Source organism: Mytilus galloprovincialis, chromosome 12 (genome assembly GCF_965363235.1).
Source record: "Mytilus galloprovincialis chromosome 12, xbMytGall1.hap1.1, whole genome shotgun sequence".
Classification (NCBI taxonomy): domain Eukaryota; kingdom Metazoa; phylum Mollusca; class Bivalvia; order Mytilida; family Mytilidae; genus Mytilus; species Mytilus galloprovincialis.
In genome coordinates, this window is record NC_134849.1 from 74,575,953 (window position 1) to 74,597,103 (window position 21,151).

The 21,151-nt window shown below is 32.2% G+C and overlaps 1 protein-coding gene across 1 annotated transcript in view; it reads left to right on the forward strand.

Moving 5' to 3' along the window:
- The window catches only part of LOC143054829 (uncharacterized), a 97,356-nt gene extending 83,177 nt beyond the window's left edge, over window positions 1–14,179 (forward strand). The window contains exons 12-13 of the mRNA XM_076227879.1: window positions 8,557–8,584; window positions 12,369–14,179. Of these exons, the coding sequence (XP_076083994.1) occupies window positions 8,557–8,584; window positions 12,369–12,772 (432 nt within the window). The 3' untranslated portion in view covers window positions 12,773–14,179. The remainder of the gene's footprint in view (window positions 1–8,556; window positions 8,585–12,368) is intronic.
- The last annotated feature ends 6,972 nt before the right edge of the window (window positions 14,180–21,151 follow it).

Genomic DNA, 21,151 nt, shown 5'->3' on the forward strand with positions numbered 1-21,151 from the left:
TTTTTTTTATATAATGCTAAGAACCAAAACTAGCAGACATAGTTTGAATTTAGGTTGTTGGTCATTTACAGTTCTAAGGTTATGCCCCTTTTATTCAACTTGTAAAATTGCAAAGTTTGAAACGTGGTATGTGTGTCCTCACACACATTGTTCTTTTATTTTGTTGTGTAACCATGGTTATGGAAACCTGGTTAATAATCCAATAATCAAAAACATTTTCTAAACTTGAACTTATTGACTTTTTACTATATAGATGTTAATCTGTTCTGTAAAAAAATGCCTTTATATTTCCTTGTTGTTGTTTTTTTGTCTCACTTGATACAAATGTCGCAGAATGAAATGCATAGTGAAGCCTATCCAGCACCAGCTCTTTCAATGAAGCAGTATGTATAAAAAGGTTTAAGACCTGGATACTTCATATCCTGTATACATATGACTTATGTTCTGAAGTTCCTGTTGGACATACGCCTTATCGTCCTTTACCTTTATATTTTCATTGTAAAAACTTTAAAGCTTCAAACGTGGCATGTGTGTCCTCAGACACATTCTTCTTTTATTTAGTTGTGTAACCATGGTTATGGAAACCTGGTTAATAATCCAACAATCAAAAACATTTTCTAACATTTAACTTTTTGACTTTAATACAATATAGATGACTTATGTTCTGAAGTTCCTGTCGGACATACGTCTTATTGTCCTTTACCTTATTTTCATTTTAAAACTCAATAATTTTTTGTCAATTAATTTTTTTTTGAAGATTTGTCGAGACTGCGACTTTTGTCGCAAAAGCGAAACATAACAATCCTACATTCCGTCGTCGTCGACAGCGGCGTTCAAAAATATTCACTCTGTGGTTTAAATTTTAGAAAATCTTAATAACTTTCTTAAACTATCCTGGATTTCTTCCAAACTTGCACAGAAGCATGTTTATGATCATACAATAGTATCCAGAAGTAAATAGTGTGAGAAAAAAAATCTAGTTTGTCTCTATTTTAATCATAAACATGATAAATGAACTTAGTTTTTCTGCCAGTTAACAGTACATTCTCTCTGTGGTTAAAAGTTTAAAAATTTTAATAACTTCCTTATACTATATAAAATTGAGAATGGAAATGGGTAACCTGGATTTTTACCAAACCTAAACAGAAGATTGTTTATGATCATAAGATAGTATCCAGAAGTAAATTTTGTAAAACAAAATCATCCGTTTTATCCGTATTTTACTTATAAATGGACTTAGTTTTTAGCTCACCTGGCCCACAGGGCCAAGTGAGCTTTTCTCATCACTTTGCGTCCGTCGTCGTCCGTAAACTTTTACAAAAATCTTCTCCTCTGAAACTACCAGGCCAAATTTAACCAAACTTGGCCACAATCATCATTGGGGTATCTAGTTAAATAATTGTGTCCGGTGACCCGCCAAAATAATCAAGATGGCTGCCATTGCTAAAAATAGAACATAGGGGTAAAATGTATATTTTGGCTTATAACTCTGAAACCAAAGCATTTAGAGCAAATCTGACGGTAAAATTGTTTATTAGGTCAAGATCTATCTGCCCTGAAATTTTCAGATGAATCAGACAATGGGTTGTTGGGTTGCTGCCCCTAAATTGGTAATTTTAAGGAAATTTTATCTTGAAAATTATTATAGATAGAGATAAACTTTAAATGTCAATTATGTTCAGCAAAGTAAGATCTACAAATAAGTCAACGTGATGAAAATGATCAGTTGACCCCTTAAGGAGTTATTGCCCTTAATAGTCATTTTTTACCAATTTTTAATAAATTTTTGTTTCTTTTACAAAAATCTTCTCCTCTGAAACTACTGGACCAAATTTAACGAAACTTAGCCAAAATCATAATTTGGGTATTTAGTTTAAAAACTGTGTGCGGTGACAATGCCAACCAACAAAGATGGCCGCCATGGCTAAAAAATAGAACATAAGGGGTAAAATGTAGATTTTGGCTTATAACTCTGAAACCAAAGCATTTAAAGCAAATCTTACAAGGGGTAAACTTGTTTATCTAGTAAATATCTATCTGCCCTGAAATTTTTAGATGAATTGGACAACTGGTTGTTGGGTTGCTGCCCCCCAATTCGTAATTTTAAAAGAAATTTAGCCGTTTTTGGTTATTATCTTGAATACTATTATAGATAGAGATAAACTGTAAACAGCAATAATGTTCAGCAAAGTAAGACCTACAAATAAGTTAACATGACCAAAATTGTCAGTTGACCCCTTAAGGAGTTATTGCCCTTTATAGTCAATTTTTAACAACTTTTCGTCATTTTTTGTAACTTTTCTAAAAATCTTCTTCTCCAAAACTACTTTGCCAAATTTAACCAAACTTGGCCACAATTATCATTGTGGTTTATAGTTTAAAAAATGTGTCCGATGACCCAGCCTGCCAAACAAAATGGCCGACATGGCTAAAATTAGAACATAGTGGTAAAATGCAGTTTTTGCTTTATATCTTTGAAACTAAGACATTTAGGGCAAATCTTTCAAGATTTAAATGTCCATCAGAATAAGATATATATCCTCACAAATTTTGAGTTGAATCGGACAACCTGTTGTTGGGTTGCTGCCCTAAAATTGGTGATTTTAAGGAAATTTTGCAGTTTTTGGTTATTATCTTGAATACTATTATAGATAGAGATAAATTGTAAACAGCAATAATGTTCAGCAAAGTAAGATCTACAAATAAGTCAGCATGATCAAAATTGTTAGAGGACCCCTTAAGGAGTTATTGCCCTTTATAGTCAATATTGAACAACTTTTCGTCATTTTTGTAACTTGTATAAAAATCTTTTCTAAAACGACTTGGCCAAATTTAACCAAACTTGGCCACAATCATCATTGGGGTATCTAGTTAAATAATTGTGTCCGGTGACCCGCCAAAATAATCAAGATGGCTGCCATTGCTAAAAATAGAACATAGGGGTAAAATGTATATTTTGGCTTATAACTCTGAAACCAAAGCATTTAGAGCAAATCTGACGGTAAAATTGTTTATTAGGTCAAGATCTATCTGCCCTGAAATTTTCAGATGAATGAGACAATGGGTTGTTGGGTTGCTGCCCCGAAATTGGTAATTTTAAGGAAATTTTATCTTGAAAATTATTATAGATAGAGATAAACTTTAAATGTCAATTATGTTCAGCAAAGTAAGATCTACAAATAAGTCAACGTGATGAAAATGATCAGTTGACCCCTTAAGGAGTTATTGCCCTTAATAGTCATTTTTTACCAATTTTTGATAAATTTTTGTTTCTTTTACAAAAATCTTCTCCTCTGAAACTACTGGACCAAATTTAACGAAACTTAGCCAAAATCATAATTTGGGTATTTAGTTTAAAAACTGTGTGCGGTGACAATGCCAACCAACAAAGATGGCCGCCATGGCTAAAAAATAGAACATAAGGGGTAAAATGTAGATTTTGGCTTATAACTCTGAAACCAAAGCATTTAAAGCAAATCTTACAAGGGGTGAACTTGTTTATCTAGTAAATATCTATCTGCCCTGAAATTTTTAGATGAATTGGACAACTGGTTGTTGGGTTGCTGCCCCCCAATTCGTAATTTTAAAAGAAATTTAGCCGTTTTTGGTTATTATCTTGAATACTATTATAGATAGAGATAAACTGTAAACAGCAATAATGTTCAGCAAAGTAAGACCTACAAATAAGTTAACATGACCAAAATTGTCAGTTGACCCCTTAAGGAGTTATTGCCCTTTATAGTCAATTTTTAACAACTTTTCGTCATTTTTTGTAACTTTTCTAAAAATCTTCTTCTCCAAAACTACTTTGCCAAATTTAACCAAACTTGGCCACAATTATCATTGTGGTTTATAGTTTAAAAAATGTGTCCGATGACCCAGCCTGCCAAACAAAATGGCCGACATGGCTAAAATTAGAACATAGTGGTAAAATGCAGTTTTTGCTTTATATCTTTGAAACTAAGACATTTAGGGCAAATCTTTCAAGATTTAAATGTCCATCAGAATAAGATATATATCCTCACAAATTTTGAGTTGAATCGGACAACCTGTTGTTGGGTTGCTGCCCTAAAATTGGTGATTTTAAGGAAATTTTGCAGTTTTTGGTTATTATCTTGAATACTATTATAGATAGAGATAAATTGTAAACAGCAATAATGTTCAGCAAAGTAAGATCTACAAATAAGTCAGCATGATCAAAATTGTTAGAGGACCCCTTAAGGAGTTATTGCCCTTTATAGTCAATATTGAACAACTTTTCGTCATTTTTGTAACTTGTATAAAAATCTTTTCTAAAACGACTTGGCCAAATTTAACCAAACTTGGCCACAATCATCATTGGGGTATCTAGTTAAATAATTGTGTCCGGTGACCCGCCAAAATAATCAAGATGGCTGCCATTGCTAAAAATAGAACATAGGGGTAAAATGTATATTTTGGCTTATAACTCTGAAACCAAAGCATTTAGAGCAAATCTGACGGTAAAATTGTTTATTAGGTCAAGATCTATCTGCCCTGAAATTTTCAGATGAATCAGACAATGGGTTGTTGGGTTGCTGCCCCTAAATTGGTAATTTTAAGGAAATTTTATCTTGAAAATTATTATAGATAGAGATAAACTTTAAATGTCAATTATGTTCAGCAAAGTAAGATCTACAAATAAGTCAACGTGATGAAAATGATCAGTTGACCCCTTAAGGAGTTATTGCCCTTAATAGTCATTTTTTACCAATTTTTGATAAATTTTTGTTTCTTTTACAAAAATCTTCTCCTCTGAAACTACTGGACCAAATTTAACGAAACTTAGCCAAAATCATAATTTGGGTATTTAGTTTAAAAACTGTGTGCGGTGACAATGCCAACCAACAAAGATGGCCGCCATGGCTAAAAAATAGAACATAAGGGGTAAAATGTAGATTTTGGCTTATAACTCTGAAACCAAAGCATTTAAAGCAAATCTTACAAGGGGTGAACTTGTTTATCTAGTAAATATCTATCTGCCCTGAAATTTTTAGATGAATTGGACAACTGGTTGTTGGGTTGCTGCCCCCCAATTCGTAATTTTAAAAGAAATTTAGCCGTTTTTGGTTATTATCTTGAATACTATTATAGATAGAGATAAACTGTAAACAGCAATAATGTTCAGCAAAGTAAGACCTACAAATAAGTTAACATGACCAAAATTGTCAGTTGACCCCTTAAGGAGTTATTGCCCTTTATAGTCAATTTTTAACAACTTTTCGTCATTTTTTGTAACTTTTCTAAAAATCTTCTTCTCCAAAACTACTTTGCCAAATTTAACCAAACTTGGCCACAATTATCATTGTGGTTTATAGTTTAAAAAATGTGTCCGATGACCCAGCCTGCCAAACAAAATGGCCGACATGGCTAAAATTAGAACATAGTGGTAAAATGCAGTTTTTGCTTTATATCTTTGAAACTAAGACATTTAGGGCAAATCTTTCAAGATTTAAATGTCCATCAGAATAAGATATATATCCTCACAAATTTTGAGTTGAATCGGACAACCTGTTGTTGGGTTGCTGCCCTAAAATTGGTGATTTTAAGGAAATTTTGCAGTTTTTATACGCCCGTCAAAATTTTGACGGGACGTATTATGGTATACAAATGTCCGGTGTCCGTCCGTCCGTCTGTCCGTCCGTCCGTCCGTCCGTCTGTCCGTCTGTCCGGCGTAAACATGTCGCACCGTAACTTGAGAACGACTTATCCAAATTTCATGAAACTTAATATAGTTGTTTCTTATGATGGTCAAATGATCTGTATACTTTTTGGTGAAAATAAGATTTAAACTTTTTGAGTTACGGCACTTTGTAACTAAAACAAGGGTGTGTTTTTTTTCACATGTCGCACCATATCTCAAAAACGTTTCTTGATTATTGCTTAAAACTTTACACACTTCTTAGTTGTATTAATCTTAATATCTGTATACTTTTTGGTGATGATTCAAAATTTCATTTTTGAGTTTTTGAGTATTTTGTAAAAAAGGGGGAGGGTTTTTTTACATGTCGCGCCGTATCTCAAAAACGATTTATGATTATTGCTTAAAACTTTACACACTTCTTTGTTATATTAATCTTAAGATCTGTATACTTTTTGGTGATGATTCAAAATTTCATTTTTGAGTTATTGAGTATTTTGTAAAAAAGGGGGAGGTTTTTTTTACATGTCATGCCGTATCTCAAAAACGATTTATTATTATTGCTTAAAACTTTACACACTTCTTTGTTATATTAATCTTAAGATCTGTATACTTTTTGGTGATGACTCAAAATTTTATTTTTGAGTTATTGAGTATTTTGTAAAAAAGGGGAGGTTTTTTTTTTACATGTCATGCCGTATCTCAAAAACAATTTATGATTATTGCTTGAAACTGTACACACTTCTTTGTTATACTAATTTAAAGATCTGTATACTTTTTGGTTTGATTCAAAATTTTATTTTAGTGATATTTGTAAAAAAAAAACAGGGTTGGGGGGGGGGGGGGTTTCACATGTCCCGCTGTGTCTCAAAAACAATAAATGGTTATTGCTTAAAACTTCCTCAGAAACTATTTATGATTATTGCATAAAACTTCCACACAAGACGTCGGGCGTATCATGCGCTCATGGCGCAGCTGTTTATTGGTTATTATCTTGAATACTATTATAGATAGAGATAAATTGTAAACAGCAATAATGTTCAGCAAAGTAAGATCTACAAATAAGTCAGCATGATCAAAATTGTTAGAGGACCCCTTAAGGAGTTATTGCCCTTTATAGTCAATATTGAACAACTTTTCGTCATTTTTGTAACTTGTATAAAAATCTTTTCTAAAACGACTTGGCCAAATTTAACCAAACTTGGCCACAATCATAATACTAGGGTATCTATTTTAAAAAAAAGTGTCTAATGACCCCACCTACCAACGAAGATGGCCGACATCAGTAAACACATTAACAGGTGAGCGACACAGGCTCTTGAGAGCCTCTAGTTTAACATTTTTCATTAATTTGGTAAATTTTGGTAAGTTTTTACAAAGTTTTTTCCTCTGTAACTAAAGGGCCAAGTTCATTACAGATAGAGAAAATTGTAAGTAACAAAAATGATCAGTAACTAAAGTATGATCTACAAACACATCACCATCACCAAAACACAATTTTGTCATGAATCCATCTGTTTCCTTGTTTAATATGCACATAAACCAAGGTGAGCGACACAGGCTCTTAAGAGCCTCTAGTTTTTTCTCTGCCAGTTAACATTACCTTCACTGTGTGGTAAAAGTTTTAAAAATTTTAATAACTTTCTTAAACTATCCTGGATGTGTACCAAACTTTGACAAAAGCTTGTTTATGATCAAAAACTAGTATCTAGAACGACATTTTGTAAAAGATTATTTCCTTTTTTTCAGTATATTACTTATAAATCTTCCAGTTAACATTACATATAGTCTGCAGTTCAAGTTTTTAAAACATTTATTTGATCCATAAACCATCCTGGATTTTTAACAAACTTGGATAGAAGCTTCTTACAATCAAAAGTAGAAAATTATTAATTATTTTCCCCCCATTCTTTATGAGCCTGTGATAACAGCAAAAGTAGGCGAGACACTGGGTTCCGCGGAACACTTACACATTTTTATGGAACATTGGTCAACATTTAGTCTTTCAAGTTATAACTCTTTTTCAAATATGTTTGTATTAGACATGGTTCATCTGCCTTTGACCTCATTTTCATGGTTCTTTGGTCTTTTTTTTTATTTGGGTGGTCAAGAACAGTTCTTGAAAACTACTTTTAATAGCTTAATTATATATGTTGTATAGTATGATGTCGAAATTGGTATCAACGTTATAAAACGTTAAAGTTCAGGTCTCAAATTAGCTCAGAATAGTTCCTAAATTAATATACAACTGACACAGAAAAACAATGATCAGAAATGCAGTTCAACCAAAAACAAATCAGTTAAAATTATATGGTCTAGTGTTTAATGTTGGATAGTGTGCATGGGCGAAAATGCACCTGGCTCCAGGTGAACCACGCAGACTGTAGTTTTGGGTGGTTATTTTTTTCAATTGAGAACTTGACTACATAACTGTCTTTGTAATCAATAATTAGAGAATTAATCTTAAATGTTAATTTTGTCACTTTCTGAGAAAGTACCCTCAGACAAAGACACATATTGAACATAAAGAAAATATAGCCTGATTTTAATAGTCAAATGATATTATTACGTTCATACACCTGCTTTTCTCAGACCGTAAGAAGTAAACAATACTGTTCTTGAGCATTGAAATTCTCGTCCTATTTTGATTCTAGTACACTGCAGAACAACTTCTACAGACCTTACAACGTTATAGAAATTTGATTTCTTGCAATTATACTCCTTTTATGACATTGAATATAAATTCCTTTTTCTGTCCCTTAATATATATGGAAACAAGGGTAATATGGCATATGTGTTTACTGAAATAATTATTGATAAAACTTATATTTCAGAAAATTGACACTTTTAACTTTGCCCAAAACCTGAATAATCTCAGTACTTGTTATATTTTACAGGTACGAAGAGTCAAAACAGCAGAAACAGGTATGTGCTCGTTACACTTGTACATGTATGTACTGGTAAATTCTGAACAGGTATGTACTGGGTGATAAGGAACAGGTAAGTACTGGTTAATGAGGTACAGGTATGCACTGGTTGATTATGAATAATGGAAACATGTATGTGCCAGGTTATTGTACTGGATGAAAAGGATCTGTTAAATGGTAAACAGGTATGTGCTGGAAAATAAAATATATTGATTGGTAAACAGGTGAGGACTAAAATATTAGGATCTGTCAAATTACACACAGATATTTACTGAACAATAAGAATCTGTTTAAAAGTAAACATGTATGTACTGGGTAATTATAGTCTGTTGAATGGTAAACAGGTTTGTACTGGATAATTATGATCTGTTGAATGGTAAAAAGGTATGCATACCTGTTTACCATTCAACAGATCCTAATTACCCAGTGCATGCCTGTTTACTATTCAACAGATCATAATTACCCAGTACATACCTGTTTACCATTCAACAGATCCTAATTACCCAGTGCATGCCTGTTTACTATTCAACAGATCATAATTACCCAGTACATATCTGTTTACCATTCAACAGATCCTAATTACCCAGTACATACCTGTTTACCATTCCACAGATCCTAATTACCCAGATCATACCAGTTTACCATTCAACAGATCCTAATTACCCAGTACATACCTGTTTACCATTCAACAGATCATAATTACCCAGTTAACTGGGTAATTAGGATCTGTTGAATGGTTAACAGGTGTGTACAGGGTAATTAGGATAATATGTTGAATGGTTAAAAGGTGTGTACCAGGTAATTAGGATCTGTTGAATATTAAACAGGCATGTACTGCGTAGTTATGATCTCAGTGTCAAGATGACAAATTTTGTTTGTGTCCTAAGTCTTTAAGTTAAAATAAAGTCATCAAACTGTTTATCTAAATATTAATTGGTTAATTAAAGATGGTCATTTCAGAATGTATATGTTGCCATCATCTGGATTGTGTTTAATATATAACATACTGAGTAAGGGTACGTAGATGTTGACTACTGAACGTGAAACTAGCCTAGGTTCTAAATAAATCTAGATAGCTTAAAAAATAATATCTAGAGAATCTAAAATGGCGTCAGAAAGGTAATTACTCGTAAGGGCATTTTTGTCGAGCCTTCGACTTTAGTCGAAAAAGCGAGACTAAGCGATCCTACATTCCGTCATCGTCGGCGGCGGCGGCGTCCACAAATATTAACTCTGTGGTTAAAGTTTTTGAAATTTTAATAACTTTCTTAAACTATACTGAATTTCTACCAAACTTGGACAGAAGCTTGTTTATGATCATAAGAAAGTATCCAGAAGTAAATTTTGGAAAAATAAAATTCCATTTTTTCCGTATTTTACTTATAAATGGACTTAGTTTTTCTGCGAGGAAACATTACATTCACTCTGTGGTTAAAGTTTTTAAAATTTTAATAACTTTCATAAACTATCCTTGATTAGTACCAAACTTAAACAGAAGCTTGTTTATGATCATAAGATAGTATCAAGAAGAAAATTTTGTAAAAATAAATTTCCAATTTTCCGTATTTTACTTATAAATGGACTTAGTTTTTCTGCGAGGAAACATTGCATTCACTCTGTGGTTTAAGTTTTTAAAATTTTTATAATGTTCTTAAACTATCCTTGATTTCTACCAAACTTAGACAAAAGCTTGTTTCTGATCATAAGATATTATTCAGAAGTAAATTTTGTAAAAAAAAACAAAAAGTGATCTTTTTTTTACAAAATTTACTTCTGAATAATATCTTATGATCAGAAACAAGCTTTTGTCTAAGTTTGGTAGAAATCAAGGATAGTTTAAGAACATTATAAAAATTTTAAAAACTTAAAGTGATTTTTTTTTACAAAATTTACTTCTGAATAATATCTTATGATCAGAAACAAGCTTTTGTCTAAGTTTGGTAGAAATCAAGGATAGTTTAAGAACATTATAAAAATTTAAAAAACTTAAACCACAGAGTGAATGTAATGTTTCCTCGCAGAAAAAACTAAGTCCATTTATAAGTAAAATACGGAAAATTGGAAATTTATTTTTACAAAAACATTACATTCACTCTGTGGTTAAGGTTTTTAAAATTTTAATAACTTTCTTAAACTATACTGGATTTCTACCAAACTTGGACAGAAGCTTGTTTATGATCATTAAATAGTATCCAGAAGTAAATTTTGTAAAAATAAAATTCCATTTTTTCCGTATTTTACTTATAAATGGACTTAGTTTTTCTGCGGGAAAACATTACATTCACTCTGTGGTTAAGTTTTTAAAATTTTAATAACTTTCTTAAACTATCCTGGATTTCTACCAAACTTGGACAGAAGCTTGTTTATGATCATAAGATAGTATCCAGAAGTAAATTTTGTAAAAATAAAATTCCATTTTTTTCGTATTTTACTTATAAATGGACTTAGTTTTTCTGCGGGAAAACATTACATTCACTCTGTGGTTAAAGTTTTTAAAATTTTTATAACTTTCTTAAACTATCCTTGATTTGTACCTAACTTGGACAGAAGCTTGTTTATGATCATAAGATAGTATCCAAAGGTAAATTTTGTAAAACGATAAATCCATTTTTTCCGTATTCTACTTTAAATGAACTTAGATTTTCTGCCAGCAACACATTCACTCTGTGGTTAAATTTTTAATAATTTTGATAACTTTCTTATACTATTTTTAATTTTATTTGTACCAAACTTGGACAGAAGCTTGTTTATGATCAAAAGCTAGTATCTAGAAGGAAATTTTGTTAATATTTTGTACCTGTGTATCTGTATTTTACTTATAAATGGACTTAGTTTTTCTTCCAGTTAACATTACATATAGTCTGCAGTTAAAGTTTATAAAACATTTATTAGATTTATAAACTATCCTGGATTTTTTTACCAAACTTGGAAGCTTCTTTCAATCAAAAGACAGTATCGAGAGGGAAATTTTTATTGATGTTTTTCCTCATTTTTGTTGAGTCTGCGATTAACAGCAAAAGTAGGCGAGACACTGGGTTCCGTGGAACCCTTACGAATTTTTATAGACTAGCTACGTCGCATATCCTTCAACATAGACAGATATCCAAGACAAAGCTGAGATATTGATTGTAGTGTGTTGGGTTTTTTTTTTAAATCTATACTCCAAAACTGCAGAACAAATTGAACCAAAAGTTCTCAACTATCATATTTTGTTTACCAGGCTTTTCTGATCACGTTGTCGTTAACTTTTTCAAAATTCTTCTGATCTAAAACTACTGGCTCAAATTATCCAAATTTGACCAAAATCTAGTTTTTAAAACTATGTCCGATGATCCAAATTAAAATGGCCGACATGGCTAAATATAGAACATATGGGTGAAATGCAAGTTTTGTCAATCATTTTTAAAACATAATAGATATATAGACACTTTAAATCACAAAAATGATCAACAAGGTAAGATCTACTAACGCGTCAAATTTTGTCGATATAGTAAGTTGACACACTGTTAATAGGAGTGGTAGTCCTTAAATGAGGAATATATTTACCCCCTTCGGTGCGGTGGTTTGAGCAAAAACTAGATAAGATATTCATCTTTGCTGGCTACTATTGTAAAATATAAAAGTAGATATGTGAAACAATTAACAAAAAGATTTGAAACTTTGTCACTATCATTTAGATTTCAAAATTAGCAATGCAAGTTACAGGTAGCTTCTAGTTTTCAAAATGTATCTAACACACAATATTCCAAACAGCTTTTGATCAATTCATTCCTATTTTTCAGACATTCCTTTGGAATATCTGGATTGTATTCCAACAGATGAGGTTTTAGATGCATTATCTTCACGAATTGGTCAGGTATACTTTCAACTTGGTACTGAAGTTGGACTCTCAATTGCAAACCTAGAAAATATTCAGATCAATATTCCCAGAGACTTAGAAGCTCAGAATAGGGAAGTCTTGTTCAAATGGAGAGAAGACAGATCAGTAAAACCTACCATAAGGGTCCTTGTACAGGCACTAGTAAACATTGGGAGAGGAGCATATTGTTTACAGGAAATTCTAGAGAATGTGGATCTCAATACCTTCAGACGCTTTGAAGAAGAAAGAGATGAAGGAGCAATTAGCAAGAAATCTCAGAAAAAAGCAGATCGGCAAAGGATGTCAAAAAAATGTCCAATATCATGAATCGAGGCACCAGAAAATATATTAGAAAAACTAAGGAAAATTAGATGATAGACAATATCCGAGATGAAAACTGTTAAGTTGAAACAAGATTCATTATTTTAAGATGTACTATTGTAAAGATTATAAACTTTAAACACACATCTTGATCCACACCGTGGAAGGAACAATTTCTCTGCAGTGTAACAAGTTGTTTGGGCTATTCTTTTAGATAAGAACACTACATCTTGTTCTATGTAACATTTACTACTTTTAGTTTTTACTTTATTTCAATCTTATCGTTTTTTTAAGTCTCACCAGCGACGAAAGTTTTCGTGAGAATAGACACATCTGGATTGCATTTCCGGTGTAAGGATAACGATGTTCACGGTTTCTCAATTTTCTGCTTAAGTAAGTTTGATAGGAACTACTTGTATTATATCAATGATTTTTTATATGAAGTTGCATTACTATCAAAACATTGATGACTATCTTGAGGCCTGGCTTCTTAAGTCAGGTCCAGTGACTATAAATTAAATTTCAATTTTGAATGTTAGGTTTTCTGCTAAAGTAAGTAGGATAGGAACTACTTTTTCCTTAAGTACAATCCCTCCCCACCTCTGTATGTCATGGTCCTGTGACTTATAATAATTTCCAATGTTCAATGTTAAGATTTCTGCTTCAGTCAGTTTGATAGAAACTACTCATAGTACTCAACAATAATTATTTTTAATAAAGTTCCATCACTGTCTGTACATCCAAGTGTGTAACCTTTTCCAGGCCTTGCCAACTTGTGCATGGTCCTGCTACTTTTATTCAAAATGTTCAATTAACAATGTTGTTGTCCATCAGATTGTTTTTTTTCTGAATTTTATGCCAAAAGGCGAGACATATTTCTGAATCAATGGATTTTTTTCAATTTTCAACTCTGATACATTATTATAAATCCGCAAAAGGAGGATAACTTATTACTTTCAGGTACTCCAATATAATTCGTCATAAAGAAAGACAACAAATAACCCAGCAACAGTCGATGTATTAACAGTGTTTGCTTTATACCATTATACATTTTTGGGGCCCTTTAAAGCTTATTGTTCGGTGTGAGCCAAGGCTCCGTGTTGAAGGCCTTACATTGACCTATAATGGTTTACTTTTTTTTAAATTGTTATTTGGATGGAGAGTTGTCTCATTGACACTCACACCACATCTTTCTATATCTATAATCTACCCTTTTAGATTTTTTTTATATTTTTTTTTCAAAGATTCAAATTTGAAAGGTTTGTGCTTCATGATCAGATCAGACCACTATATGAATATTACCATTCTTAAAAGTAAATTATTTTTCATAGTATAATTCTTATTGTATATTTGTCATGTATAGCATTACAAATTTTATGAAAAGTTTTGTAATAAAAATTATAAACATGTGAACAGTTTGCTTTTACCTGATAAATAAAAAAGACAGTACTTTGGCTAAAAATTGAAAAAAAGACAGTACTATGGCTAAAAATTGAAAAAAAGACAGTACTATGGCTAAAAATTGAAAAAAAGACAGTACTATGGCTAAAAATTGAAGAAAAAAACAGTACTATGGCTAAAAATTGAGAAAAAAACCAGTACTATGGCTAAAAATTGAAAAAAAGACAGTACTGTGGCTAAAAATTGAAAAAAAGGACAGTACTATTGCTTAACAGGCAGTACTATGGCAAAACATACAGTACCATTGCAACAAAACTCATTAAAAAACAGTCATATGGATACAAAGACAGTACTATAGCTACAAAGACAGTAATATGTCTAAACAGACAGTATTATGGCTAAAAAAGACATAACTTTGGTTAAAAACAGTTGACTATAAGACAGTACTATGGCTAAAAAATTTATAAAAAGACAGTACTATGGCTAAAAAAATTATAAAAAGACAGTACTATGACTAAATAGGAAAATTATAAAAAGACAGTACCATGGCCAAAATGAAAAATTAAAAAACAAAAAAACAAAATAAAAAAACAGTTCTATGGTCAAAAAGGAAAATGATAAAAAAGACAGTACTACGACTAAAAAGACACTAATATTACTAAACAGACAGTATTGTCAGTGGCGGATCCAGAAATTTTCATAAGTGGGGCCCTCTGACTGACCTAAGAGGAGGCCCGCTTCAGTGATTCCATATATAAGCAACCAAATTTTTTTCCAAAAAGGGTGGACCAAGCCCCCCCTCCCCCCACTAAATCCGCCTCTGATTATGGCTTAAAAAGTCAAAACTATGGCTAAAAAAAGTGAAAAGAGACAGTAGTGAGTACTATGGCTGAAATAATTATAAAAAGACAGTGCTATAGCTGAAATAATTATAAAAAGACAGTGCTATGGCTGAAATAATTATAAAAAGACAGTACTATGACAAAATAGGAAAATAATAAAAAGACAGTACTATGACTATAAAAACATATAAAAAGACAGTGCTATGACTTAGAAGAAAAATCATTAAATAGACCGTACCTTGGCCAAAATAAATAATAATGATAAAAAAAAAAACCGGTACTATGGTTAAAAAGATATGATAAAAAGACAGCATCATGGCAAAAACGGAAATGGTCAACAGATAAAAGACAGTACTATGGCTACAACTATGATAAAACGACAGTGATATGGCCACAAAGGAAACTGATAAAAAGATAGTAATATGGCTAAAAAGGAAAATGATAAAATGACAGCACTATGGCCACAAAGGAACATGATAACAAGACAGTATTATGGCTAAAAAAACAGAAAAAGACTGTGCCATGGCTAAGAAAGGAATTAATAAAACAACAGGACCATGGCCAAAATATGAATATAATAAAAAGACAAGATCATGGTCAAGAAGGAAAATAGCAACACAAAAAAACAACCGTGGCCAAAAAAAAAAACGATAATAAGACAGTACCAGGGCTTAAACATTGTTAAAAGGAAATTGATAAAATAAGACAGTATCATTGCTTCAAAGGAAAATGATAAAAACACAGTAGACACAGTACCATTGCCTAAAATAAAAACGAGAAAAAAAGATGAAATATAATTTAGCATGGCTATAAAAAGGAAATAATTAGGACGGTTCCATGGCAAAAAAAGAAAACCGATAAAAAAGCATTACTATTGTTAAAAAGAAAAACTACAAAAAAGACAGTTTAAAAAGGAAAAGCTTAAGGATAAAACAAGAATGTGTCCATAGTACACGGATGCCCCACTCGCACTGTCATTTTCCATGTTCAGTGGACTGTGAAATTGGGGTCAAAACTTTAATTTATGGCATTCAAATTAGAAAGATCATCTCATGGGTAACATGAGTACTAAGTTTAAAGTTGATTTGACTTCAACTTCATCAAAAAGTTAACTACCTTGACTAAAAACTTTAACCTGAAGCAGGACGAACGAACAAACAGACAAACGGACTTTCAGACCAGAAAACATAATCCCCCTCTACTATCGTAGGTGGGGCATAAAAACAGTACCATAACGAAAAAAAGGAAAATGATCAAAAGAAAAAACAACGACCAAACATGCCAAAACGAAAAACGAATAAAATATACAGTAATTGTAGTGGAACAAAATTCTAACTTGATCTATGACTAGTCATGGTGTTAACTATATAGCATGACGAAAAAAAGTGTTGAAAACTGAATATTAAAATGTACCATAACTACCATGCACAAAACCAATAGGTAGGAACATAATTTGAACTGATCTGTAACTTGTCTTGATAAAACTGTATACCAATATTTGAATCTATATCTTCAAGCATAACGAAAAAAAGGTGCGGAAAACTAATTTTGAGTGAATATAAGTCCAAGGACCATATCTCTGCACATAATTATCAGACCCAAACAAAATTTAAATTTAATCTGTTATTTGTGATGATTAGCAAAACGCCAACTTTCTTCCAGCATTAAGGAAAAAATGTGGAAAACTGATTTGACGGATGGACAGACAGACAGACAGACAAATGGAGTGCAAACTGAAATCAAAAGTAAATCCCAAAGGTGAAGAAGTCCATTAAAACTGACAAAACCAAACACAGTCACGACTTTTCAACCAACAAAACATCTGAAACACAAAAGAGGGACGAAAGATACCACAGTCAAACTCATAAATCTAAAATAAACTGACAACGCCAAGGCTAAAAGTGAAAAAGATAGACAAACAATAGTACACATGACTCAACATAGAAAACTAAAGAATAAACAAAACGAACCTCACCAAAAACTAGGGGTGATCTCAGGTGCTCCCAAACTGGTACCAATTGTAATATTTTCACACGCGGCTTATGCATTTCCTGAAGCATATAGTGGGTTAAGCCAGGTTTATGAAGGGGTTCCTCAAGCGCTTAGAGCTTGCCGTTCCTACACATCGTTGAATGATGATTGCTCAACTCAGAAAAAAGGGTATACATATCACAAGTTATATTAATACGGCCGAGGCTCCAAAAGGACATGCCTGTGACTGCTGTCGTAGGCTCCAAAAGGACATGCCTGCGTATGCATTTATATATGATCCATCACTTGACAACAAAATGTAACTATATTTTGTTTAATCGGCTCTTAAACTTTTGTATTAGGTTTTGAGTTTCAAATATGTTGGCTCCACGTATCTCTGAAGAAGAACAATATTTAAGGAAAGACCCATCTGATCATCATAATAATAGCAAATTTAAATAAAACAATATCAAAATTGTTAAGCCCGTGCCGAAGTTAGATAAGAGTGAGTAACAAAGTGCACTTATAGTACCGTAGTCTCAGGTTGCACTGACGTTTTTTCTGTTGTTTGGTTGATTTCCTCTTATATTTGATATGTTTCCCTCAGTTTTAGTTTGTAACCCGGATTTGTTTTCTCTCAATCTATTTATGACTTTCAAACAGCGGTATACTACTGCTGCCTTCATTTAACTACACTTATCTTAATTTGAAATTAGAATTTCAGTTTGAAACCACAAACCAGACACAACTTATCCAACATTTATCATTTTTATTCAGTTTAATAAACAGATATAAATATTCAATCGAAAATATACAAAGACATTGATATGTACAATTTATCAAATAAAAATATACATTTAATATACATTAGATAAGTCATTTAATGCATAATAACTTATCATACAATACCTCTTAATCAGTATGAATTTCATCTATTATTATAACAGCGACATATCTAACTTCTTTCCCTTATATAGATATAGAAAAAAAAAATTATTGAATACATAGCAGTTTTTGAATTCTGTAATATACAGTATTATTGAAATTTTAACACATTTTTTTTGTAAATCCTTTCAAAAGCACTTTTAGTTTACATACCAAGTCATTAAGACATGAAAAATATCTTAAAAAAAAAAAACACTTAAAAAAATTCAACAAGAGTGCACACTACACATGCTGAAATGTTCTGCCTTTTTCTTGAAACTATTTTTTTTAATCAAATCTGTTACATCATGAATACAAAGGTTTTACGTCCATAATCACTTACACTTAACATTATGGAATGTTCATATGTGAAAATGAGGTCATGTGTTATACATGTATGTCTGTATAATCCGTACTTTCAGGAACCGTTGTATTGTCTTAACCATGATTGTTGTGATGATTACATGTATCAGCCTCTTTTGGCGTTTGAATCCAAAGTAAAAGGATCATAATTTGAAAGTTCTTCTTTTTATTTACAATCTATATACTTGTCTTTAGTCCCCAAACCTAAGTCAGGTATATCACACATGGTGAGACGGACATGTCCACCTTGTAATCATTCCACACACCAAATACAGTGTTTCAATTTCTAATATTACCTAAGAAACAGATCATACCACAAAATCTTAATATTGATCAATGAACCATGAAATTGGTTAAGGTCATATGAACCCAGTCAGACATGAACACCTGACAGTCATTACAAACAACATGTGTAGTTAACCTATACTGCTTAATGTTTTTGATAAAATGACAAAAGTACCATAACATTTTATTGACAGATGAACCCAGGCCAGAAAGATGTGTACAGCTAGCTAAAACAGGGGCGAAAAATACCAGAGGAACAGTCAAACTCATAGATCGAAAATAAACTGACAATGCCATGGCTTAAAATGAAAAAGACAAACAGATAAATCATGTAAATAATAGTACACAAGACAAATCATATAAAACTAAAGGTTAAGCAACTAACTATTGTGCAAGTCACAAGTATAAAAATATTTTTTTGCTTAAGTCTCCTGTTACTCCAAATGTTGGGAAATGGTAACATGGGTAAACATGGGAAAGTAGATATTTATTTTGCTTAAGAATTCATTTTAGGGTCATTTCGATGTCCGCATTTAAACTATGTCTATTTCTTGGTAAAATTAGAGCTACTTTAACAGTGCTTGTTCAAAATTGGTTTACAAATTTTAGTGTTAGGGTAGGCTCTTAAAATAAGGTTAGGGAGAATAAGCAAAAAGGCTTGTTTTATTTTTGTATGGCCTAATCATTAAATTATTTACAACAATGTGTGGCATTAAATATCATTATCTGCAGATTTCATTTCTGACAGACTGTATATTGAAGAATATGTTACTTCCATTGGCTCAAAACCGTCTTGATCTAGCTTTTCTGCTTTCGTTGTATTTTCAAAGCAATGTTGTACATCAACAGATTCAAGAACTTGCTGTTCACCTGCAGATTCAAGAACTTGTTGTACATCTGCAGATTCAAGAACTTGTATATCTGCAGTTTCTTGACCCTCAGGTCTAGTCACAGTTTCAACACTGTGTGGTAAACATGCAGTTGCTAGCCCTTGTTGTGTATAAATATGAATTGTCTCCTTTTCTGCATGACCTTTTAATAGGTCATATTGATTATGATACGTCTTTAAATGATGCTCAGTATTTGCCGGATCTAAAACAAACATTGTTGCTCCGTCTTGGTCAGGTACAGGTATGTAACGCATCATTCCGTTTTCTGTGATTTCAGCCAGGACTACCTTGCTTTCTTGCATATCATCATTTCTCAGAATCATAATTTGGCGGTTGTCGGTAAGTGCTAGATTTGATTTGTCTTCAGAATTAGAGACCTCAGAAACATGGGGTTCTGCTGTAAACACTACTGGTTGAAGAACTCCACCCTCTATATCAGATGGCAACTAGGATGAACAAAAACAAAGATATATTTAACATGGTTATCATGGTTATATGCTGAAATAACACAAGAAATAAATACGTTTTTGAAAAAAAGAGTTGCAATGTTTGAAGAGTAGCTGCAATCATTCAGAGAGTATAACATTTTTTTTAAACCGTACTATTACATGTATTATTTGTACACGTTGTATACCAATACCAATCAACAATTAACTTAATTAAATGTTTAAAACTAACATGACTAAAGGCCAATTGAAAAAGCAAGGAAACATTGATTGGGACTGTACATTGCTGTTGACAATTTGGTTGGTTTTCTTAAATTTATATCAGTAGTGGTTCATGTGGTTTAAGAACTAAGAAAACACAAAGAAAAAAAAGAAATTTAAACGTGTTAAAAGTACATTTTTTGGCCTAAATGTGAAAAGGGAGAAATTTATATGAATATATATATATATATATATATATATATATAAAGGCAAACAACTCACCTGTTGTATCTCTTTTTCAACCTAATAATTTCACATTCATCATTTATGCTACCATCTTTGTTAATGTCGACAACTCCACATTTATCATTATGGCTGGCATTTTTGAGTATGTTTATAATTCCACAGCTACGTTCCTGACTGGCATGTTTGTTTGTATTATCGTCTGTACTCAAGTCATCTTTACAAGTATCAACAACATTGATGATCCCACCACAGCTACGTTCCTGACTGGCATGTTTGTTTGTATTATCGTCTGTACCCAAGTCATCTTTACAAGTATCAACAACATTGATGATCCCTCCACAGCTACGTTCCTGACTGGCATGTTTGTTTGTATTATCGTCTGTACTCAAGTCATCTTTACAAGTATCAACAACATTGATGATCCCTCCACAGCTACGTTCCTGACTGGCATGTTTGTTTGTGTTATGATCTCTACCCAAGTCATCTTTACAAGTATCAACAACATTGATGATCCCTCCACAGCTACGTTCCTGACTGGCATGTTTGTTTGTATTATCGTCGGTACCCAAGTCATCTTTACAAGTATCAACAACATTGATGATCCCTCCACAGCTACGTTCCTGACTGGCATGTTTGTTTGTATTATCATCTGTACCCAAGTCATCTTTACAAGTATCAACAACATTGATGATCCCTCCACAGCTACGTTCCTGACTGGCATGTTTGTTTGTATTATCGTCTGTACCCAAGTCATCTTTACAAGTATCAACAACATTGATGATCCCTCCACAGCTACGTTCCTGATTGGCATGTTTG